The following is a 22,751-nucleotide window of genomic DNA, read 5'->3' on the forward strand; positions in this document are numbered from 1 at the left end:
AAACATTTGGGGTTTGCCACAATTTGTGCTGGCCAGATGACGAAAGCGCCCCTTCTTTCCTTGTTGTGCTTGAGTTTCCCTCTTGGCCAGAACGTATTCGGCTCTTAGTGCAGAGATTTCAATTGCCAATTGGTCTCTTTTCCTCCTCCTCCATCTTACCAGTTATTTACACACAAACACCAGTGAATGAGTGAAACAAATGCAACCACATGTGGGGATTCTTAATTGGGATTGAGAAGAAGAGATTTTATGGTCAATTCGAACTAAAGTGAAGCTGTCATTACAGTAATGGGATTTCAACTGAAAGGATGTCATTACCATAATGGGATTTCACTCAAAACAAGAAACTACTATGAAGAACAGAAAATTACAGATTATTGGAAGCATTTTCAGAAGAATCCTGTATTAAACGGGCATGGATCAGTCTTTTGTCATGCGTGAAGGAAATTGCTAACCCGACCATGCGCAGTAAGTTGATTCTCTTACGGGTTCTTATTCAGGATGATCTCTGAACCAGTTCATCCATCGTTGATCTGAAACAAGCAGATACAATACCAATCGCTACTGTCCCAATCGGATCATTTGTGTGGCAGGAGAATCCATATGCTGATGATTAAGGAACAAAGAAAGAAGTAGAAGCTCAAAGTTCACGACCGAGAGCTCGGCTCACTGACGAAACAAGGAAAGAGAACATGATAATTTCAAGCTCGAATGTGACAATGTTGTATGCTGTGGGGGTGTGATTGTTCAATGCTTTCTGGGTTTCTTGAGCCTTGTTCGGAAATCGTCCTCCATGAGTGGCAGGCCGTCGCGCAGCTTCACCTTTGGCTCCCAACCAAGCAGCTCCTTGGCTTTGGAGATATCTGGCTTCCTCTGCCGGGGATCGTCCGGCGTGTTCTCCACCATGGCAATCTTCACATTAGGATTGATAAGCTGCGACATCGCAGAAGTGTGTGTAAAATGGAAAGTTGACATCAAGACCATTAAGAATGATGTATCCTTAAAATCTCTATGGTGCAATGAGTCACCGGACATCGGACGAGACTCGGGTAAAGTAACACAGATCGAGAATGGATGAATAAACAAAAGAAAGGCACACCTCCTTAACATTCTCCGCGAGCTCAAGCATAGTGAATTCACCTGAAATGCCAAATAAAAGTAAGAAGCAAAAGAATTTCGTCACACACTGGACCAATTTGTCATTGAAAAGGTGCAGCATCATGACCTGGATTCCCAATGTTGATCGGTCCAGTATGATCTCCCTCCATCAGTCGTATAAGGCCATCAACCTTCAATTTTTCATTGATAGAGTTAGGGCTCTGGCACCTTGATTCGTAGTACCTCACTAGAACAATTTGAGAAAGGAAGTATAACTCTCTAATACCATATCAGAAACATAGCAGAAACTTCTAGTTTGAGTTCCAGGCGCCTGGACAGTCAAGGGCTCGTCCCTGCATAAAGCAGCATTTTTTTTTGTGACAATGATGCAGTAGGTTGTAGCCTCGTTCCAGGAGTCTAAACATGGCAAAAATATATGGACAGTTGATGAAAAATTTCGAGTTGCAAGAAACAGCCAGCCTACCGAATTGCTTGAGCAATGAAGTTGCTAACAACACGGCCATCATCAATATTCATCCGGGGTCCATAGGTGTTGAAAATTCTAGCAACCCTTATTTCTGTCAAGGTTAATAAGGCGTGTAAAAAATTGGTGAGATGTTTAAACTGAAGGTATAGACAAGACCTACACACCAAACTTACTTTTCTCATTAATAGGTAAAGTGGCATAAGGAAATGTGGCATTTTACCTATCCCATGCTGCCTGTGATAATCAAACATCAAAGTCTCAGCAACCCGCTTCCCCTCATCATAGCAACTTCTAACTCCTGCAGAATTTCGACAACCACTTTAGTAATCAATCAAAAATTCTTCCAAACTAACTTGTTAGAACAGTCTTGCCAACACTCTGCTACAATACCACAAAAGTAATACCCCTCTGGCGTACTTAGAGATTTAAGGTACCTAGTGCAAATTACCATGTTGTCACTAGGAATAGAACCCATTTTCAATTGGACAAGTTAAACATGATGCAAAGAACTCAACCTCCTATGAACATTATCCAACAAGATTTTGCCTAAGTCTTGACTAAGTAAACATACCGATCGGGTTCACATTTCCCCAGTAGCTTTCGTTCTGAGGATGCACAAGAGGATCACCATAAACCTCCGAAGTAGAGGTCAGCAAAATCCTATAACCATGACCATGAGCACTAATGACAAGCTAAAGACAGTTTCACTGTCAAGGCACCAATAGGGATGGTGGACCCTAACCTTGCTCCAACTCGCTTGGCAAGACCCAGCATGTTCAAAGTACCAATCACATTGGTCTTTATGGTCTGCTCAGCATCAAATATTTTGAGTCAGATTTTTTATAAATTTCAAAGCTGGTGGGGAGCGGGGTGTTGGGTATGAAGGTTGTGGCTCAACTAACTGGTCCACAGAGAGAGAGAGAGAGAGAGAGAGGCACCTTGACAGGATTGTATTTGTAGAAGATCGGAGAAGCAGGGCAAGCAAGATGGTAAATTCGATCAACTTCCACTAGCAATGGCTCCGTGACATCTGCATATAATTTATGGAAGTCATTTCCCAACTTTAGCCGCTCCAAGGATGTGATGATACGGTTATTTGAAATGGAAGAGAAAGGTGAAGATTAACAGCAGTAAACTTCAGACTCGGAGACCGATTAGAAGCTTATAATAGCATACGAGACAGGAGGTATCATGAAGTGTATAGACTCTGATGCTTCCTCAATCATGCTGTTGTCAACACTTCATCCTGAACAAAATTTTAAAAACTGGGTCACTAATCTTGCTTCTCCATCTACATTTGGGATTTCAAGGTTGCACCCCATGTTTGAATGCTCTCGGCCAGACTATAAGAAAAATTGAGCCAGGTGTCCAGTGAAAATCTTTGTATTCCTTTAAAATTCTGAGCAAGCACTAGCATAGAAAGATGGCAATTGAATCCAATATCTCGAGGGTGGATTCCCACCGGACAGGCATTTTTAACAGTCTGATTGCTCTGCTAGAGACACAACCAGCTAAAGAAGAGATACCGTGGCGAATTAGCTCGAATCTTGGATGGCCAATCCATTTCTTCAGATTATCCTTGCATCCAGTAAAATAGTTATCTGCAACAATCACCTAGGACAGAACAATTCACAGAATAAACGACGATATCCATACAATTGATGCAACAGAACGGTACATTAAAGGTTTTAGCCATAAAAATAACAGCATCGGATAGTTTAATAAATAAAAACCTTCAGGATCAAAATTTGTCTTATTCCCATCAAAGAACAAAGCCTGTCAAAAGGCTATAAATCGGTCGCTACGAGAACAAACCTCATTCTTCTCATTTTCCATCAACTTGTCCACCAGGTGAGAGCCAATAAATCCAGCCCCTCCAGTAACCAAAATCCTCATGTTGGACTGCCATGAGAGAATTTCTTTATAACCATATTAAAGGTCATTACGATATTCACAGTACCAATATGAATATTACACAAAAGCAATTTGGATATGCTTTAACACCATAATGAACACATGTTTGCATCGAAAAAGAAGATGCAAGGCGAACCTGAGCACAAAAGACAGTACTTGAGCTTGTCAAAATGATGAGCAATCAGACAAACATTTCCTACCTTCTAGAATGAAATTTGATTCAGAACATAAAAAGTCGGATGGTAGTTTAGAGTCCACGACAGAAAACCAAAGCTCTCATGCATAAAGCTATTACACCTGCTGACCGATCACCAAACGTTGATCCGATTATTGTGCATTTACCTGGAAAAATTTCGAGAATCTCAAAGGAGAGGGAGATGGGGATGGTTTCGGAGAAGTATGGTTTTCGCCATTGGCAACCTCTCTCGCCATTGCGTGAACAAAAATCTACTCTGCCGAGCATTGAAAAGAAAAGATGGGTCAGTCTTGTCCTCGCACCAAATCGAAACAATCCACAAATTCAACTGTCCTGATTCCAGACCAGTAACCACACGGACGTATACAGAATTTCCCAACCAATGCTTGTAGAGGAAACGAAAGCACCAAATCAAAACCACAGAGCAAAACCAAGATTAATGCTTGGAATGACGTCCGAACGAAACAGCATAAGGGGTCAATATGAACCAACAGAACCAGAGACCCTGGGTTTGTTTTGCCCGTTTCCTGATGAATGGGCTTAGTTGACAACTATATATAGAGTGCTAATCCTAAATCAGATGGGGCACTACCAAACTGCTCCAACCAGAGAGAGAAAGAGAGGGAGAGGGTAGTTAAATGACAGCGAAATCTTTGAAAGTAAAGCAAGAAAGGGCAGAACACCAAGCAAAGCTTCCCCAACGACAAAAGAAGAGCCCCACCTGAACGCATAGCAAACAACAGGCACTACCCACGAATGAAAATCAACAATTAATAACAACACCGACACCAAATAGATCGAAGATCATAACTGCACAGAGAGAGAGAGAGACAGAGAGAGAGACATACAGACACCCACAAAACAAGATTTAAGGTATTTGGCAAGATTTCTCCAGAGAAACAGAGGGAAAGATCTGGCAGTGTTCTGCTGCTGGAGTGTCTCCCGTGAAACAAAAGGGCCGAGAAAACTTGTTCGACGGTTTAGAAAGTGCATTGCGGATTGGCAGATCTCGCGCGCCACGTCATGGCGTGCTGGCTTTCACACCCTCGTTTTCATGCATTTCATGCATTGCCATATAAAAAATGAGGTAAAATAAGGTAAGGTAAGGTAAGGTGCAATCACCCTTTTCTTTTCCTTATCGACGTTTAAAACAAGAAACTTTCCATACTTTGAAAATTAAAGATTTTTTGCATTCTTTTAAAGTAAGTGGAAGAAGACCCAGCAAAAGAATTAACCTTGATCTTATAGGAGTATGTTAATTAAAAGGTTAATCTACGGAGTGAATTTGAAAAATTACATTGATTGGAAAGTTTTTGTGGGGGACCTTGTTGGCTTCATGTCAACGAATTCAAAACTTGTGAAGAGATGAGGATTCGAATATGGGAAAGTCCGATTGCGTGCTTATCCACAACGTTGGATCCAACACATCGCCTTTGACTTCATCATCATCAATACGGAAACTCGGTCGTTTTTCAATCTGGCCACCCGAACATGGAAATCCGATTTTCTTTTTTGGTTGCCCGATAATGTGGTACACTGATTAAGCAGGTGAATATGGTAATATCGTACATACTTAACACGATTGGAAGATTTTGAATCAGTACTACTAAATCAGTCAATCCAAACTCATAAAAAAAATACAGCTTCTCAAAAGGGCACACTGCTTCGGATCATTTCGATGGTTTCGGCTAATGACAGAATACCAAATTACGTTTATATTTAGTTTTTTTATCGATGATAAATGATTATCCATCACGTGTTTTGAATTACCACTCTTTAACGAGATATACTTCTATCATTTGTGTATGCCCACGAGTGATCCCATTGTTCAGGTTTTTTTAGATTAAATTTAAAAATGTGCGGATTGCTTGTCATGTAGTGGCTGTAGTTTAGTGGTAAGAATTCCACGTTGTGGCCGTGGAGACCTGGGCTCGAATCCCAGCAGCCACAACATTCATGACCTTTCTATCCTTTTCTTTTAAGCTAATTTCTTTTCTTTTCTTTCTCTTTTCCAAAATGATCGTTTGATCAAAGTTTTCGAGACCCTCATTCACTAAATCGTTTTCTATGTTGAGTAACCCTCGTACATCGCAAAGAATTAAAGCTTTTTTTGGCCTTGATTAATTTAAAGCGGAGTTGGATTCGTCATTTGGCAAAGAGCGTTGCATGCATTTAGCGATGGATTAATCTCATATTCAAAAGTTCTGTTCATTTTGTGGAAAATGAATGATTTAAGAAATATTCTCCTCAAAATGATCGTTAGTATCGCTCAAAATAATTAGTTAATGGAAAATATTTTCATTATTGACATCAATTTATGCTTAAATATTTTCGAAAACGATGAAAATATTTTTCGTTCACTCATTTTTATAAGTGATACAATTGATCGTTTTCAGAAAATCATTTTTCAAATTATTCATTTTCTAATGAAATAAATGGAGCCGAAAAGCCTCCATTAGAGTTGATCAAAAGAAATCGACTGCACCACAGTGAACAGGTCAGTTTTGGGCTGTTCTCATGGGCACCAATTCGGTTTCCAATTCTAGAAACTGAGAACCAATCTCTCTAGTCAGGTTCTCGATTCCCCGGTAGAAACCGGACCACCCAAGAACCAACCGCCCCTATTCTCAATATCTTCCTAATATCGTTAAAAAAAAGAAGGAAAGAGAAAAAAAATGGGGGAAAGTATGGGCCCGTGGTCTCGAAAGAGGCCCAATCCAGAATCCCACAGCCTTTCGCGTGCGCGTTGGGATGCGACGGCGATCGCCGCAACAAACCTCCAAAGTCGCCTTCGAAAGAACACCGAGACAAAGGGCGGTTCGTCCTCTCCGTCTTCTTCACTCTCCCGATTCAGATCCGATCGTGGTCCCTTCGTCGGCGTTTTCCCTCGCCTCATCATCGCCGCTACGGTACATCTCTCTCTCTCTCTCTCTCTCTGCAAGCGTTCCTGTCGCTGTCGGTTAGCTTTCTGATTGAGTGATTAGCGACAGCGTAGCTCCGATCCGATTCATGGCTAATCGCGTCTTTTAAGGTTGTTTTTTGTTCGTCCGTCCCGATCGCATTGTACCGTGTTCGCCGAGAATGCTAACGATGTCTGAAAATGCGAGCGGCGGTCGTAAGGGACGAAGCGGTTTTTTGTCCCGCGCTGCTCTCCGAGCGAGGTCTTTGGTGTTTTAAGAGTAGAGTTGGTTTGGGGAGGACTACGGCGTGATCGCATAGCGGAGTGGATATCGCGTTAGACTCCGGATCTAAAGGTCGTGGGTTCGAATCCCACTGCGATCGCCCTGTTTTTTGCCCGTCGTTTTCCAGCATTTATGTCTGTCATCTTCTTCCCTCGGGATTCGCTTGATTTTGTGGTCTTTTCTGTGGCTGTTGATTGTATGAACCAGAAATTCTCTGAGAAAATTGCTGCAAAATGCAGCTCGTGAGCAGCTGTGCTCGAGTTTGCTGTCTTCTCTGGACAGTGTCTTACCCCCATAGAGAATGTTGCAAGAGTCTCTTTTGTTGATATCCTGATGCTCTTCTCTGGTTTCATTGATTTGGTTACTGGGTTTCGGCACGAGTCGACCAGTAAGTTGCTTCCGCAAATGAAGAAAACGGTTTACGGTTTGCGGGCAAAACGACGGTTTTAGTGGAAGGAAGGTATTAAACCCGAAGGGGGAGAATTGCGTAGGCTTTACAAGAATTAGGATGCCGAATGCTCTTACAATGAATGACGTTTTGTGTGATGAAATTCCCGTGCCTCGACTGTTTCTTCCAGCTTTCATGCGAATAAACCTGAAGACCAGCATGGTTCTCTGGGGCTTACTCATGAATCGGTTCAATATGTTCACTTCCAGTTACATGTCTTTGTGGGTGGGGGCAGAACACCAAATTGGAAAAACTGTTTTGGGGCCGTGTATTCGCTTTTCGCTATCTGGGATTATTTCAAGCTATTGCTATCTCACTCGAATGATTTCGCTTGACTAATTTATGAGTTGTGTTTTGACAGTCTCTTCGTTCATGCATCCTGCGCTTCACCTAGTGGCTAGGACCATTGTCCTTGACCGGAGCAGCAGCCTTAAAGCAGTTGATGGACTGTATCTGGAGGGACAAGAGAGTAAGTGAAAACTGATTATCCTCCTCTCATCACCACCTTTATTCAGCCTTACGAGACTTTTAGATAGATTGCTACACATGAAGGGGGTTACCAATTTATCATTTGTAAGGCCTTAGAGTAAGAAGTGTTATCATTTTCATGTTTACTGAGTCAGAGTGTTAGCATTTTCATGTTACGAATCCTACAGTAAATTTACCATCTATAATGATAAACAACCATTACAAGTAGATCACGACCAATAAAGTTAGATTAAGCCCCCAATCAAAATCTTATCAGCCTCGTTTTCTCTGCAAGTGCAAATAGACTTCGTTCCTTACTTGCCTCAAAACTAGCGGGGACCTTTATGCTAAATTCACCACAAACAGCTAAAGTGGGAGCAAAACAATGTTGAAACATAGTAGGAAGGTAATATAGCTCATGGAGAAATCGTCGTATTTTCCTATAATCGCATGTGGAATTTCTATATATATTACGAGAGTCCCATATATAAATTCTACTGTAGGTTTGATTTATCTACATTTATTTACAGGGTGCTCTTCTTGGTGTCTTGATGAAACTTCGACTCTTTTTTGATGGAAAATACCATTTAATGGTTGGGATTTAGCATGACATCGAGAAAAGTAAAGCATGCTAATGGAAACGGCGGGGAACGGGGATTAAGTGAAAAGCACTGTGAAGATGTCTGTAACGTTCGGGGGCCCCCGAAGAGGGCTCCAATGATGAGCCGAATAGCTGCTGCTGCTAATTTATGAGTTGTGTTTTGACAGTCTCTTCGTTCGTGCGTCCTGCGCTTCACCTAGTGACTAGGACCATTGTCCTTGACTGGAGCAGCAGCCTTAAAGCAGTTGATGGACTGTATCTGGAGGGACAAGAGAGTAAGTGAAAACTGATTATCCTCTGTACACCATCACCTTTATTCTGTAGCTTGGAGTAAATTTTCTATTTTAAGTAAAGCTTATCCTCACTCGATTGCTAATCCTATGAGTTGACAACTATTGCATGCTCTATGCTTCGTCACTCGATTTTTCTCATCCACTTTCATCTTCATGATGCATCCGTGAAATACTTCTCTGTCCTTCTGATTGTGTGCCTGGCTTCTGCAGAATTGAAAGATCCAAAGGATAAGTAGAGAGCCCAGCTGCGCAAAGAAGCCTATTCTGTATGGACTTCGTGCCAAGTGATGCGTTAAATAAATCCTATTTTTCCTGGCGTCCACACGCTGGTTAGACTCTGTATGAACGGATCAGCCAGAACTCATTTCTTCTACCTTGGGATCATTTCCCATTTTCAGCTGTAACCCACACCGCACAAGAAGGAAATGTTTTTGTGAAGGTTCTGTTGATTAGCTGTAAAACTGCTTCGGCCGCGACCGGATCTCTACCTCAATTGTGTGAGAAGGAAGACGAAAAGAAACAAACACATATCTTGGAGTTGATGGCAAGGTTGGATGCACACAGATCACGAGGATTGCAATAATTCTGTAATGAGAAAAGAGACCAGATTTGTCTCGTGTAAATTGATGCGACATGCACTATACAGTGTTAAGTAGATACTTTTTCCTCCCTACTTAGGAGAAGAAGATTATGTTACAACTTACAAACACTTAATATGCTTCGGTAAGATCGCAAGACTGAAAATGAGAAGATAACTTTGTCCTGGTTATGTGTTTTGGAATTGTACTGTATTATACTATAATCTACACATGTAAGACGCTAAAATTCTTGCAATCACCGTCATTACTATGTAGAACGCCCTTAAACCCTGTGAGCCTTGGTTACTATCTTTGCTTAATGGGGAATGGGGGTGGCTCTTGGGGAGACACCAAATTAACCGTCCTCCTAATCGGGGTGGTATCGGCCGCGCTCGTGGTGACGATCTACCACTGCATATCCGTTGGCTGGTGCAGGCGGCACTTGGGCAATAACCGGCCTCAGCGGCTACGCGTTCTTGTCACCGAGGCCTTTGAGACGCCGAGCAGCATCGAGAACTCGGCCATTCATCTGGTTCCGACCCACAAGTATCAGAAAGGCGACAAGATAGTGGGCGAGGATGGCATTTGTGCGATATGCTTGAGCGAATACGAAGAGGGAGAGGAGCTGCGCATCTTGCCGGAGTGCATGCACTCGTTCCACGTGCCGTGCATCGACATGTGGCTGTACTCGCACTCGAGCTGCCCGATGTGCCGCTCCGATGCCACCCCCTCGCCGCAGATAATCCCGATGAGGAGGCTCGGCTCGGCCGGCAGCGAGGAGGCGGATCAAGAAGTCACCGTTACATTGGAAGGCATCGTTGTACAATCCCATCAAGTACTGTGAAATTTCCTCTAGCGCTTTCTTGTTTTTCTCGAAGTAAGTGCTGCCCACAATTTCATGCATAAAATGGAGTAGAGAGAAGAAGCAAGAAGCCCCAATTTCCTAAACAGGCGCACTCCATATCTTATCTGCATGCAAGATGTATAGATTCAACTAAGAATTGTGCTCAGAGCTAAGTGGGTGTGCTCAAATTTGGCTGAAAATCTCATAACTTGATCTGATTTTTATTGGTTAATCCAGTTTAGTTGAACATTGTAAAACAAACTCGATTATGACTAAGATAACCAAAGAACAAATTCTATCACTGGCCCCTAAATCAGATTTCACTGATCGAAGCTAAAAGCATATCTTTCCTCTCTTTTAGGAACCCTAAACCTTCATGGGACCAACAATCATCTACACCAACCAAAAAAAAAAAAAAAAGCAAAGCAAAAAAACGAAACAAAACAAAGACGAAGACCTTCATAGGGCCAAGAGGGACCTTGAGACTTGTGAAATTTCATTCATTGTTCCGACCATATGCCTAATCTGGAAGGTATGCTTCACGTTCAGACGAGGGGACCATCCATTTTTTTCCCAAAAAGTTTTAGAACCCTGTTAATGTCATTTCATCTTTTGCCAATGTAAACTATGCTCGCACGAATCGTCAATGGTCGACCTTGGTTGATCCTTAGGTTTAATGTCTTGTTGCTTGGTCTTGTTAACAAGGGACTATCTTTAGTGCGTTGATTAGTGACAGCAATGTAGTAGTGTCGGAACGGAAGAGTGTGAAAACTTCAAAAGGAGCAACTGTCCAAAAGTTTTTATTGGGTAAATTTCGATCTTAAAAGTCATACCGTGCAAAATATTTCGTTTTTTTCTAAGCCTAGGCGTGGAAATATGTAATTGGGAAGGCAAATAGGAGCCTTGAAGGACTTGAATTCAAGACCTTCTGCTATGATATTATGTAAAATTTTATGGAACCACTGTCAAGTATTCTAAAGGCATAAACTGTTAGATGAAATCATGATTTAATAATTAATATTCTAATAATAACAACTCTCCTAATAGTTCTTCGGATGGAGTTCATAACATTCTAATCGTTCAGTGATGGTTTATTTAAGTAGCCATATCACTTGTAGTTATCCTAATAGTTCTTGTAATTACGGGATTTCAGAATTCTATGAGAAAGTCTTTTCTAATGTAGAACTGTTGGATTTACCAGAAGTGAAGCTGGGAGCAATAGATGAAGCTACTTACAGTTTAATAATTTGTGAGATCGATACATGCATGGATTGCATCTGCATCCGGGATGGAACATGTTCATTCTTATGTATATGGTTATGACTAAATGTTAAAATGATTTAAGGACATGAAAGTGGTCCATATATATAAACAAGTTTTCCCTAAACAGTTGTTAACCTACGATGTAAAATATTCTAGGACCTTTAAGAGAGAGGAAGAGAGAATCAATAAATACACTTTATTAGAAAAGCGTATTCATATCCGAGCAATATGCATAGGAGAGAAAATAATATAATAAGGAAATTAACTATGAAATGTCCCTAATGTTTAATAATATCTCTAACAATATTCTCTAACGGGAATTCTTGAGTTTTCATAAATATACTTCGACACTACCTTCAAATCTAGCTTGCATGTGACAGAGGCAACTTTCTTCTAAAGTTTGTGACCAAACAATATGTAAGCCAAACCTTACACTAAGCAAGGGATGCTGATACATTGAACCAGATTCAATACAATAATCATTGTGTAAGCCAGACTTTACACGACAAATTAAACGTAATCCACGTCATTATTGGATTTGACAAGCACCGAAGAAATACATGATCAAAAAATTGACACATCTTTCTCATACAACCTTCATAGAACTATGTGGAAACCCAACTTGAATTGCGGCAAACTAAACAACATCACCCCACGATGTTCAACTTTGGCTACTCGTTGAAGGTATACACTTGACGACACCTTCACTCATTGATGACACTTGCAATTGAAAGAGAGTCTCGTAACTAATAACATCCATGGTAGGCATTGAGTGTTGACAAAACAACAACTTCACTCATCGATGACACTCGCAATTAAAAGAGTCTCATAACTAATAACATCCATGGTAGGCATTGAGTGTTGACAAAACTGAAAAGTTACTGAAGATGAGGTGACAAAAGATGGAGAGGCACAGCTCCCCTAACAATGAGCAGAGACTCGAATGAAGCTCGACATGTTGATAGAGACGAAGATGTTCATGTTGCTGGCCATGGGAAGGGAATAGAGAAGCCCATGGTTGCAATAGAGACAATGATTGAGACTAATGGTAAAAAGAAAGAAAAAGCTAGTTGATTTGGGTCCATTTCTCTTGATGGCTCTGATACCATGTAAAATATTTGATCTTCATTAAAAACCACATCTTTAATTAATTGACTTTTCATTGCACTTTATTAGAGAATAGTATTTATACCCGAACACTATCCATAGGAAAGGATATATTCTAATAAAAAAAATTAACTATCTTAGAAAATAACGAAATATCAAATAATATCCTTAATACCTAATAATATCTCTAATATATGGAATTCTCTAACATTCATATATACAATCCCAACCATAGGACAAATGAAGCAGGAAAATGCTAAATTTGTCACTCAGTCACATTCAATTCAAGTCCAAGCTGTCATAGCTTGAAAAAAGATAATTAAATGCCTCAATCAACCATACAGTTACGGATCATGCATCTGTTTATTAATGATGACAAATGTATCCAGCACTTGAAGACCCACATTTTTTGCTAATTTGATTGTGTTTGAGTACCAAAACTTTCCCTTATTGAATGAAGTGTAAACATCTGTGCGAAATTCTGGCACTTTATCTCCTGTCCATCAATGGCTAAACATTGGACCCATCAACCGCCAGAAGAAGCAGATGGCTGAGTTCATCTACCAGAAGCCAAATCCTAGACCAGATCAGCGATTCAAACAAACGGAAAAAATAATGTACAGTCAATCAGGGAGAGAGAAGTTAGCTTATCTGCTCACCAAAGTTCAAAGGGCCTTCAACAGTTTTTGGACTTCTATGCTCGAAGCCTTAAACAGAGATCATGTTCATGCCTAACAACTTGGTCCCGACAACCATCGACAATATCGTTCAATTTGCGTCCGATTCAAATCTGCTATTGCTTGACTCAAATAATTCACGATTCAATAAGTGAATGGTTTGATTTCAATAGTCAAGTCATGTCTCATCGATGTTGAGCATGGAGTTGGGAGTCCAGTTCAAGCACGAAAAATGGAACTGAATAGACCCATTACAGAGATTCAAATTCAAATCTAATTAAGCTCGTGTAGTTCATTGTCTGGAGCGACTTGATGATGACTTCCAAGCAGAGCATACCAAAAAATTCACACACGAACCTTTTGCGACTCATTTTCTATCTGGGCATTAATTAAGGATTTGAATTAAAAGATGCCATCCTTTAAAGCACTTGGGGAGTTGAAACAATGGGCAACCCCAGTCAGTCACACAGAATCAGATGGTCATACTCGATGTGGACTTTGAAATTAGCTGGGGGAATTTCATGTCAAAGTTGACACAGATTCTGAAGCTTTTCCTTAGGGCTTTGCATGTACAAAATTGCCCTCCCTAGCCAAGGACACCTCATGAGAGCTCTGCGGTGGAAAAGGACATGCACAGGAGGGGCAAGTATGTAGATGCACTTGGAAATTCCACCACTTAATGATATTAAAGTCACATCCTTTTCCTTCTATTTGTGATCCCATGTGAGCATTCCTCGAGGGATGTGATTTTCCAACCATATAAAAAGAAGACAATCAGTAAAGTATATTGCCGACTCTCTTTGCCTCTTCTCTTGTTGCTGTAATCATCTCCCACTTCACTAAACATGGTATCCATATGCTTTACTCCCATTAAAAGAGCAGGGGGGGAAGATTTTTTGTTTGCTGGTGTCTGGTGAAATCTAGATATAGTGAAGCCCCTCAAGAGTCTCAAGACCCTCACATGGCAACAGTGAAATTTATCCAAAAGTTAGCTGGTGCTCTTGCGTTGTAAAAAGGAAGGAGAGTTGAAGCTTCTTCTTCATCGTCAATTTTGATGATTTATGGATGGTGGTGATGTTTAAGGAAAGAAAACATCTTTGGGTTCGTTTTTGACAGTTGGGTGATGTGAGTTTATTCTCAGCTGATAAAGTGGGCATTTTTCACCACCAGCTTCTTATTTGTTGATGAAGCAGCAAGAGATTTCGGAACCCACGACGGAGCTCAACCGAGTGAAGTTCTTCTTTGGAGGGTTCACTTCTTGGTAGTCGTGAATAGAGAAAAGATTGAAGCTGCTCTCAGAAGTTCAGTCCAAGGTTCTTTTTCTTTGGCAGTTTTGCAATGTGCTGTGCAGAGTGGTTTGCTCTAACATGCATTTGGGATTTGGGTTATTTCAGAAAGTGAATTTTCTAATTTTATCTATTTAGCAATTATCTGTAATTAGGCAAAGTAGCTTCTCTTCCCTTGATTGATTTAGAGAAAGACAACACCAAAGTGGGGTGGAAAAGATGAAATCTTTGAGTGGAATTGGACTGGGGTTGAGTGTGGTCTTTGGTTGCCTTGTTTTAGCCCTGTTTGCAGAATTCTATTATTTGCTCTGTTGGAAAAAGAGGATCACAAGTAGAACGATTGAAGAAGGCTATAACAACACCCCAACTAAAGAGCTCCTTCACATTTTCTGCTGTAAAAAGCCGACTTCTTTGGGCCAAACAGCTTTGAATCCCCAAGAACTCTCTGCTTCAGGACTAATCTCTAATACCCAGTTGAACGATTGCCAGAATCAGGTACAACAACTACAAGTCCACTCAAACAAGGATATTCTGGTAAAACCATGTGAAGAGGAGAGCATGGAGACAGAGCTCATGAGGCTGCACAAGCTTGGAGGGCCTCCCAGATTTCTCTTCACCATTGTTGAAGAGACAAAGGAAGACTTGGAGTCAGAAGACGGCAGGTCCAGAGGCGAAAAGGGCTCAAGAGGAAGGAGCTTGAGTGACTTGCTTTTTACTGTGGAGACCCCATTTCTCACTCCTCTTGCCTCTCCATCTCTCCTCACGCCCCCTCTCACTTCCCCTGCGAACACATACCATAACCCGCATGGATTCAACCCTCTCTTTGAGTCCTCAACTGATGCAGAGTTCAGCAGGATCAGGGCATCACCACCACCAAAGTTCAAGTTCTTGCAGGATGCAGAAGAGAAGCTGAGAAAGAAAATGAGGGAGGACTCTGAGAGGAATGTTGTCAGAAATGGTGGTCACATTCATCATTATAGTCAGAGTCAGAGAGTTACTGATTCAAAGTCTGTGGGAGAAGTGGAGGAAGACGGGTCATTCTTGAGCATCCTAATTGATAAAAACAGGAGAGAGAAGTGAATCGCCAGCATCATCTCTCCCCCGCCCAAACTAAAAAACTTGACAGGTATGCTTGCTCTATCTATTCTAGCCTCTTATTCTTTCATTATTATCACCCAGATTGATTCAAACATCGAAACTAGTGCGTCTAGCATTAACATACGTCAATTAAAGTTAGTACTTCATTTTTCCTTTCCTTTACCCATTTCCTGTCACGAGATGTTTAGACCAATTTTCTTCAGAGTTATGGGTAAACATTTTTCTTAATAAACTCTTATGGGTTTTAAATTTCATGCAGTTTCTTGGTTAATCCAATCCACAACAACCCTTGTACAATGAACCGCGAATTAGTGAACTTTCAAGAGAAGAGAGAAGAAGACTGGATCCTGCAAAAAGATGTAGAAATGAAAAGGTGGGTCTCAAGGCAAGTGGAGGACCGGTGGGGTTAACTTTTTTTTTTTATCCAACTCCAGGTCTGCTCCTGATTTTTTACCTGTGTAATCATTCTTGTGAGTGAGATTACTGCTGAATACTGATGCTTCAGTCAAAAGCAGTGTGATTCTCGTTTCTTTCCTTTATTTCAACAATATTGCTGTTCTTTGTGTCTGTAAAATTTTGTCTGCATTCTCGTGATCTTTTTCTTTCTTGATTCACATACAGCGATGGACACCAACTTATCGCTGGTTCGATGTCCTGATGCGCAAAGATATTGCCATTGTCATGTCATAGCTGGTCAAGAATATATAACCACACACTGACGCGTTCTACCGTACCTCGCCAAAGATCAACATTTGAGTGAATATGGAATATTGTCACTAATCCACTAAATGGAGATGGTAGAGGGGGGAAAAAGCAAAAGGCAATGAAGGGATTTTTATAAGGTAGACCAGGAACATGATGAACTTCTATCTGTCTGTGCTTTAAACAAAATTCTGCAGATTGAACAAAGGGACAAGGTTTGGGGAAAGAGAAAGTTGTGAGATGGCCTTTTGGCCTTTTGGGCTTTTTCGCAAACAACCAAAAAATGCAATATGACCCGTGATCTAATTGTCGTTTCTTTTGTGGGAAATTCACAGAAAAGAGAGGTCCAGTCTTTGCCCACTTCAAGAGTCATTGTTGGCATTTACTTCATTCTCTCTTCTAGCTTTTGCTCATTAGACAATGGTTGATCCATTTCTTATAATTGCACCTATGGAGATACTGTTTAAAAATGCAAAACTAGGGTACGGATGAATAATGAAGAATCGAAGTACAAGCTTGAGAAACAGCATTTGTCGGGAGATGCTTCCATTTCCAACCACATGATATGTCCGAGTTTATGAGCTGTGATGACAAATTGTGTTCGCATAACAATGTGGGTTGAACATGGGACGACAATTTATGCCCATCCATGAATTTTCACATTCGATTCTATCTTATGATTGAGGCTTTTATTCGGTCCGAGATGCGCTAGTTGCGGAAATATTATCATAGATGAGAGAGCCTCTTATTCTTCTTTTCTGCCTTTTGGAGAAATGTGCCTAAGTAAAAAAAATTTGTCATAGTTTCTCTAGAAACTGAAATCCATTCATTTTTTTTGCAAGTAAGATCAATGACGGAAAAAATCCAAGTAAGAAAAGCAAAGTGCATGGTTACCTTTTTTTAACTCTTTTCTTCCCATGATTCGCAAAATGAAGTACAGAAAATAAATTTAAACGAAAAAGTACAGAAAATACAGATTTGGTTTGAATGTTGGGCTGACAGAAAGCTTGGTTATTACAAGTGAAAAGGCCTTCCAAAATTGGCAAGAACATGCCTACTCCTGTACATGTTTGTCCAGTTGGGCCTCGACATTGTTATTAGGTTTCCATAAAGCATTACTCAGTGAAGTGATGAACTCGTCAGGTTTGCGCTTGTCACCATCAGAGACGCGTTCTGGAGTCTTTCTCGTCACCAACCCTCATGACGTAGAAAGACCCCAAAAGTCAACGATGGGCATGAGTAGATTAGGATGTCCTGTTGAGTGTTAGGTCTGAAGGATAGAACATATAGGAGCGAGCAAAGCATTAGAAGGCAGATGGAAGAAGTTCTGTAGGACAGACCGGAGGTGAAAGTAAGGGCGGCACCCACCACCTTCGATGGCTTCAAGAGCTTTGAGCCTCGCGTTGAGACTCCTTACGCTGGTCTTCCTCGTCGTAGCGATGGCGGTCTTGGCGGCGAACACAGAGACCTTGCAGATTAATATGAAAACGGAACTCAAAATCCGGTTTAGGGATGTCTACGCGTACCGGTGAGTTGTACCGTGTGATCTTGCTTTATCAACTTCTGCATCTTCTTCATGTCTAGGAACTCTCTGCAGGTACATGCTAGGAACCATCGTGGTTGGAGCTGCATACACTCTCATCCAAATTGTACGAACACTTCACCGCATATGCAAAATGAATCAACTGATAAACCGCGACGACGGCTCTCTCTTTGATTTCTTCACGGACAAGGTGTGTAGATATTACTGGTTGATGTATAATAGCTTTAGTATGAATCAGATTTGGACCATCGACACATAAGGTGACTCGATTAAACTCAAAGAACAACCTCAACCATGACCTAGAGTTTTGTGTTGATATTCCGCAGATCGCATCGTATCTACTGGCGACCGGATCCGCTGCAGGATTCGGGGTGACAAAGGACATGAAGTCGTTGTTAGGAGGTTTGGGATTGCCCTTCAACAAATTCTTCGACAAGGGCTATGCGGCGGCGAGCCTCCTCCTCCTCGCCTTCGTCTGCACCGCACTTCTCTCGATCCTCTCTTCATTTGCCCTCCCTAAGAAAGTCTGATGATACCCTTTTCTTCCACCTTTCGGAATTGTTATTGAATGTGTTTTGCTTGCAGTAAGGCGTGGTATGTGTATAGTTTACTATTCTCTGTGTATGCATTTTCTAGCGTCACTAAAATTAATGTAATGATGAGTAGTGGATTAATATATCTATAAAAATAGTCGTCCTTGTTATTAATTGAGGCTCAGTCTTAAAAAGTCTAACATCACTCTTTTGTGCTTCATTTTTTTTTTATGTCTTTAACACTTTCAGATAGGTAGATATGTTTTTGTGAACAGCAGCGACAAGGAAAGGCCAACTTTCTAACAATCAATTCAGGAGAACTGGGATTAGATAATCTAAGTTGATAAATTTTTTTTAGCCGAAGTAGTAATTAAATTGAGTTCTCAATCAATTGTCGGAACACCCGGCACTTCTCTTTGTTCAACTTCACGGCACCAGCATGAGCGAGAGTCAGACAGCGCGGCTATGCACTGTTCCGTGCCGGAATCACCACCCATGCGATTCGTCATTTGCCATTCCAAACGCTGATCGGGGGCCGATGTCCCCGTTGCATAGCCGAAATCACAGTAGATCCATGGCTCGTTCAAAGTTATCCAATGATTCACTCGATCGCCAAACTACTTGAAACAAACATCTACATAATTGCGAAGTAAAAATCGCTTCGAAATCGCTTGGTATGTATTTCTATATAGGTAAACAATGTTTCGTGACTCAAGTAAATCCTTTGGTGGCTCCCACAAGGTGGCTAAAAACAATTATGGAACTTAGATTTTCTAATTACTACCTGTGCGGCCGCGACTCTCCTCCTCTCGCCTTCGTTTGCGCTGCACTTCTCTCAATTCTCTCTTCATTTGCTCTCCTTAAGAAAGCTTTGATACTTCTCGGAAAAAAATACTAAAAAAGTCCTAAACCTATTACAATTATGTCAATTCAGTCCTAAATCTTTTTTTTTGTCAATTGAATCCTAAACCTTTTGCATTTGTGCCAATTCAGTCAATCCGGTCAATTTCAGCTGAAAATCGCTGACATGGACTTTGGCATTCCTACGTGGCGAGCCGGCACTGCTGTGGACAATTTTTAATGATATTTTATTAATTTTGAATTTATTTTAAAATTTTGTCTTTTTTTATTTTATTTTCTTCCTTCTTTCTTTGGTCGATCGTTGGATCGGACATAGGCTAGGGTAGGCGAGGTTGAGGGTGAGCCTCGCCATGACTCACCCAGCAATGGCGAGGTCGAGCCTCACCGTCGCGGGTGAGGCTCGCTCTTGCTAGTGGCCAGCAAGGTTGACCTCACTGGCCAGAGGAAGAAGAAAGGAAAAAAAAAAAGAAAGAGAAAAAAAAGAAAAACAAGGAAAAAGAAAAGAAAAAAGGAAAAATTGAAAAAAATATTAAAATATTTTTAAAAATTATTCAGGTCAGCGCTGGCTGCGCCATTAGGACAGCCGGCATCCATTTTAGCAGTTTCCGACCAAAATTGATTGGATGGACTGAATTGACACAAATACAAAAGGTTTAGGACTCAATTGGAAAAGAAAAGGGTTTAAAACTGAATTAGCACAATTGCAATAGGTTTATGACTTTTTTGTTTACTCTCCCGATACTTCTCTTTTCTTCCCACACTTTTCGGAATTGTTATGTGATATGTGCTTTACTTCTTGCACTATGGCGTGGGTTGTATATAGTTGATATTTTCTGAGTATGAATTTTCTATCCTCACTCAAATTAAGGTAAGGATGAGTAGTGTGTCAATACATCATGTACAATGAATTCGATGTGTTTATGTCCACATCCCGTGTTTCACATCTAAGGTCCAATTACATGCATGTGAAAATGAGAGTTAAGTAATATGCGTACTTCTCGATGTGCCATTTTCTATCAGTTTAAACTTTGAGAGGAATGATTTGAATTAAATCCCAAAGAAAGTGATTAATGAAAAATGGAGAGACTCTCGAGTATGTTTGAGAGAGCATATAGGAAAAATCTTTGCATGTGCAAAGGACTTTAAGTCAAAGGGTTTTCCCGAGATGCAATTAGTGTTTGTTGAACACTTTTTTACAAACTTTGATATCCAATTTGAAAAGTATTTTTTAAAATAAAAATGAGAGAGAGAGAGAGAAAGAGAGAGAAGAGATTGGACGAGCTTGCGGTTGACGGATCAAATGACCCAACTCAGTGCCAGTTCGTTGTGATCCCGACAACGCCACCTCGAGGTTGTGCAAACCTCGAGCCTCAGCTAAGGTCACATGATGTCGATGCTGAGTTTGCGCAACCTCTAGTGAGGGCTACCGGCATTGTAGATTTGGCTCGCCGGCGGTCAAATCTACCTCACCATCGACGCAGTGCGATGTCGGCCAGATCTGCATAGGAAAGCTGGTGAGAGTAAAACTAGAATTTAAATAGAAAGTTGGAAAAAAAAAAGAAAAGAAAAACCCCTGAATTAGTATTTCGAAAATGCTCAAAACCAATACCGGGTGGATTTGCATTGTGTTAAGGAACTTTGGAAATGCTAATTTTAACTCAAAGGCCCGTTGCCAAACACGTCGACTTGGGCACAAATGCCTCTAAAGGCTCAAAATCCTTTGCAAATGCCGAATGAAAATCACCATCACACCCATTTCCTAACTTTGGCAGTATTCCGGTCAATAATTCGAGTCCTTTGCAAATGCCGAACCAAAATCACCGTCACTCCCATTTCCCAACTTTGGCATTATTCCGGTCAATAAGTCGAGTCCTTCACGTTGTCCCCTTCACGGGTTCGTGGGCCTCTCTGTTGTGGATTCCCCATTGACTTGAAAAGTCGACCATAGGAACAACCTTTCACGTCCACATATTAGCAAAGAACAAATAGACATGCGAAAGGAGGGCAGCTGAACCAAAAATTGAGCCGGAGACGAAGACATTGTCAATGGGCGCCCCACCATCTTTGATGGCTTCGATTCAGAACCACGTGTCGAGGCTGCTGGTCATGGCTTCCCTTGCTGCATCACGCGGTGGTTCTGACAGACGAACGCCCACCTCGCTACTTGGAAGTCAATCTTGCCATTGAAGTCGAAGTCCAGTTCGAGGATGTTTATACCTACGGGTGAGTTTCCAAAAATTTTAAGCCCTCATCGTGTGATACTAAGAATGGGAAAATTACTAAAAAAGTCCTAAACCTTTTGCAATTGTACCAATTCAGTCATAAACCTTTTTTTTTTGTCAATTCAGTTCTAAACCTTTTACGATTGTGCCAATTCAGTCCATCCGGTCACTTTTGGTCAGCCGGCGCTGATGTGGACGTTGGCCGGTTGACGTGGTAATATTTTAATATTTTTTTCTCTTTCTTTTTTTTTCCCTATCTTCTTCTCCGGTCGCTGGTCCTGCGACCGACGACCGGCGAGAGGCTGAGGTCGGCAAGTTCCACCTCGCCGGCCATGGGTGAGGCCTCGCCCAGATCTGGCGAGACCTCGCCATCGTTGGGCGAGCTCGACCTCGCCCGGCCATGGCAAGGTCGACCTCGCTTGCCATGGGCGAGGCTGGCCCTCGCCGACACTGGCGAGGGCGAGCCTTGCTGTCGCCGGGCAAGGTCGAGTTCACCCCGCGACAGTGAGGTCTCGCCAAATCTGGGCGGCCTTATCGTCGCCGAGCGAGGTCGAGCTCGCCTAGCGACGGTGAGGTTGAGCCAGATCTGGGTGAGGCTCGACCTCGCCCGGCGACGGTGAGGTGGAACTTGCCGGCCTCAGTCTCTCGCCGGTCGCCGGATCGGCAACCGGGGAAAAAGAAAGAGAAAAAAATAAAATAAAAAATTCGAAAAATAATAAAAAAATATTGCCACGTCAGCCAGCTGGCCAAAAGTGGCCGGATGGACTAAATTGGCATAATTGCAAAAGGTTTAGGATTAAATTGGCAAAAAAAAAAGTTTAGGACTGAATTGGTACAATTGCAAAAGGTTAAGGACTTTTTTGGTAATTTTCCCTACTAAGAATCATGACCATTTCTGTGGGATGTAGCTGTTAATCCATAAAATGCAGTTATGCAGCCTCTAGCCTCCTTCCCTTTGCCTTCGCAGTCGCTGCAACTCTATCAATTTCCTCCTCATTTGCCGTCCCTAAGAAAGTTTGATTTTACCTTTCCGAATGGAAAACTCAATTATTCGTTCTTATTATGAATCATGAACCAATCTTAGTATATCTAACATCACTCTATTTACTTTAATTCTTTTTCTGTCTTTAACACTTCTGATAGGTTGATATGTTTCTATCTCCAGGTGAGCGGTTCCAGTTTCATACAGGTTCTACTTGGAACCTAGAACCTATCCGTTGGAACATATTCATCATTTTTTGGAACCTTGAACCTACCATGTATATCCTGAAACCTGCCCGGTCACAGATTCCAGGGTCAGTTTCAGGGTCTACTCAGGTTCCACTTATATTATTAATTGGACGATTGCAG

At 41.4% G+C, this 22,751-nt stretch overlaps 4 protein-coding genes, 1 long non-coding RNA gene and 2 other non-coding genes across 11 annotated transcripts; 6 read left to right on the forward strand and 1 right to left on the reverse strand.

Moving 5' to 3' along the window:
• Window positions 1–473: 473 nt before the first annotated feature.
• Window positions 474–4,702, reverse strand: LOC115672986 (UDP-glucuronic acid decarboxylase 5-like). 5 transcript variants are annotated; one of them, XM_056308839.1, is made up of 13 exons: window positions 4,548–4,702; window positions 3,842–3,951; window positions 3,401–3,487; window positions 3,112–3,199; window positions 2,524–2,615; window positions 2,328–2,392; window positions 2,157–2,245; window positions 1,806–1,883; window positions 1,583–1,676; window positions 1,385–1,451; window positions 1,226–1,289; window positions 1,100–1,140; window positions 474–933 (listed from the first exon to the last, which is right to left on the reverse strand). In XM_056308839.1, the coding sequence occupies exons 2-13, from the start codon at window positions 3,929–3,931 to the stop codon at window positions 748–750; spliced, it is 1,041 nt and encodes a 346-aa protein (XP_056164814.1). In that variant the 5' UTR covers window positions 3,932–3,951; window positions 4,548–4,702; the 3' UTR covers window positions 474–747. The 5 variants fall into 5 exon arrangements, with proteins under 5 accessions (XP_056164814.1, XP_056164812.1, XP_056164817.1 ...); XM_056308837.1 differs by having other exon boundaries at window positions 3,842–3,946; window positions 4,554–4,679; XM_056308842.1 differs by having other exon boundaries at window positions 3,842–3,946; window positions 4,550–4,660.
• Window positions 4,703–5,573: 871 nt separating this feature from the next.
• TRNAH-GUG (transfer RNA histidin (anticodon GUG)) lies at window positions 5,574–5,645 on the forward strand. Its single transcript has one exon. It is a non-coding gene; the product is annotated as a tRNA-His (tRNA).
• Window positions 5,646–6,904: 1,259 nt separating this feature from the next.
• Window positions 6,905–6,977, forward strand: TRNAR-CCG (transfer RNA arginine (anticodon CCG)). The gene has a single exon. It is a non-coding gene; the product is annotated as a tRNA-Arg (tRNA).
• A 2,607-nt stretch (window positions 6,978–9,584) lies between these two features.
• Window positions 9,585–10,109, forward strand: LOC115673156 (RING-H2 finger protein ATL52-like). Its single transcript, XM_030595242.1, has one exon. The coding sequence runs from the start codon at window positions 9,585–9,587 to the stop codon at window positions 10,107–10,109; it is 525 nt and encodes a 174-aa protein (XP_030451102.1).
• A 2,190-nt stretch (window positions 10,110–12,299) lies between these two features.
• On the forward strand, window positions 12,300–16,134 carry LOC115673260 (uncharacterized). The gene is made up of 4 exons (XM_056308127.1): window positions 12,300–12,420; window positions 14,287–14,469; window positions 14,723–15,568; window positions 15,800–16,134. Exons 1-3 carry the CDS (start codon window positions 12,300–12,302, stop codon window positions 15,520–15,522), a joined length of 1,104 nt encoding a protein of 367 aa, XP_056164102.1. The 3' UTR covers window positions 15,523–15,568; window positions 15,800–16,134.
• Window positions 16,135–17,405: 1,271 nt separating this feature from the next.
• Window positions 17,406–18,492, forward strand: LOC115673361 (CASP-like protein 4D1). Its single transcript, XM_030595514.2, has 3 exons — window positions 17,406–17,770; window positions 17,840–17,975; window positions 18,112–18,492. Exons 1-3 carry the CDS (start codon window positions 17,619–17,621, stop codon window positions 18,313–18,315), a joined length of 492 nt encoding a protein of 163 aa, XP_030451374.1. The 5' UTR covers window positions 17,406–17,618; the 3' UTR covers window positions 18,316–18,492.
• A 2,726-nt stretch (window positions 18,493–21,218) lies between these two features.
• Window positions 21,219–22,489, forward strand: LOC130137489 (uncharacterized). Its single transcript, XR_008815915.1, has 2 exons — window positions 21,219–21,402; window positions 22,331–22,489. It is a non-coding gene; the product is annotated as an uncharacterized LOC130137489 (long non-coding RNA).
• The last annotated feature ends 262 nt before the right edge of the window (window positions 22,490–22,751 follow it).

Source organism: Syzygium oleosum, unplaced genomic scaffold, assembly GCF_021117445.2.
Source record: "Syzygium oleosum isolate NSW1041296 unplaced genomic scaffold, Sole_v2.1 Sole_v2.02, whole genome shotgun sequence".
NCBI lineage: Eukaryota > Viridiplantae > Streptophyta > Magnoliopsida > Myrtales > Myrtaceae > Syzygium > Syzygium oleosum.

What these genes read in the sequence shown, in the direction of transcription:
- LOC115673260 (XM_056308127.1), top strand. Translation starts at nt 12,300, where the DNA reads ATGAGCAGAGACTCGAATGAAGCTCGACATGTTGATAGAGACGAAGAT. An exon ending in GACAATGATTGAGACTAATG is followed by an intron (nt 12,421 to 14,286) that starts GTAAAAAGAAAG and finishes GGGTGATGTGAG; the next exon opens with TTTATTCTCAGCTGATAAAG. An exon ending in TCTCAGAAGTTCAGTCCAAG is followed by an intron (nt 14,470 to 14,722) that starts GTTCTTTTTCTT and finishes GCCTTGTTTTAG; the next exon opens with CCCTGTTTGCAGAATTCTAT.
- LOC115673156 (XM_030595242.1), top strand. Translation starts at nt 9,585, where the DNA reads ATGGGGAATGGGGGTGGCTCTTGGGGAGACACCAAATTAACCGTCCTC.
- LOC115672986 (XM_056308839.1), bottom strand. Translation starts at nt 3,931, where the DNA reads ATGGCGAGAGAGGTTGCCAATGGCGAAAACCATACTTCTCCGAAACCA. An exon ending in TCACAGGCAGCATGGGATAG is followed by an intron (nt 1,677 to 1,805) that starts GTAAAATGCCAC and finishes TAACCTTGACAG; the next exon opens with AAATAAGGGTTGCTAGAATT. An exon ending in GATCAACATTGGGAATCCAG is followed by an intron (nt 1,141 to 1,225) that starts GTCATGATGCTG and finishes TTGGCATTTCAG; the next exon opens with GTGAATTCACTATGCTTGAG.
- LOC115673361 (XM_030595514.2), top strand. Translation starts at nt 17,619, where the DNA reads ATGGCTTCAAGAGCTTTGAGCCTCGCGTTGAGACTCCTTACGCTGGTC. An exon ending in AGGGATGTCTACGCGTACCG is followed by an intron (nt 17,771 to 17,839) that starts GTGAGTTGTACC and finishes AACTCTCTGCAG; the next exon opens with GTACATGCTAGGAACCATCG. An exon ending in TTGATTTCTTCACGGACAAG is followed by an intron (nt 17,976 to 18,111) that starts GTGTGTAGATAT and finishes GATATTCCGCAG; the next exon opens with ATCGCATCGTATCTACTGGC.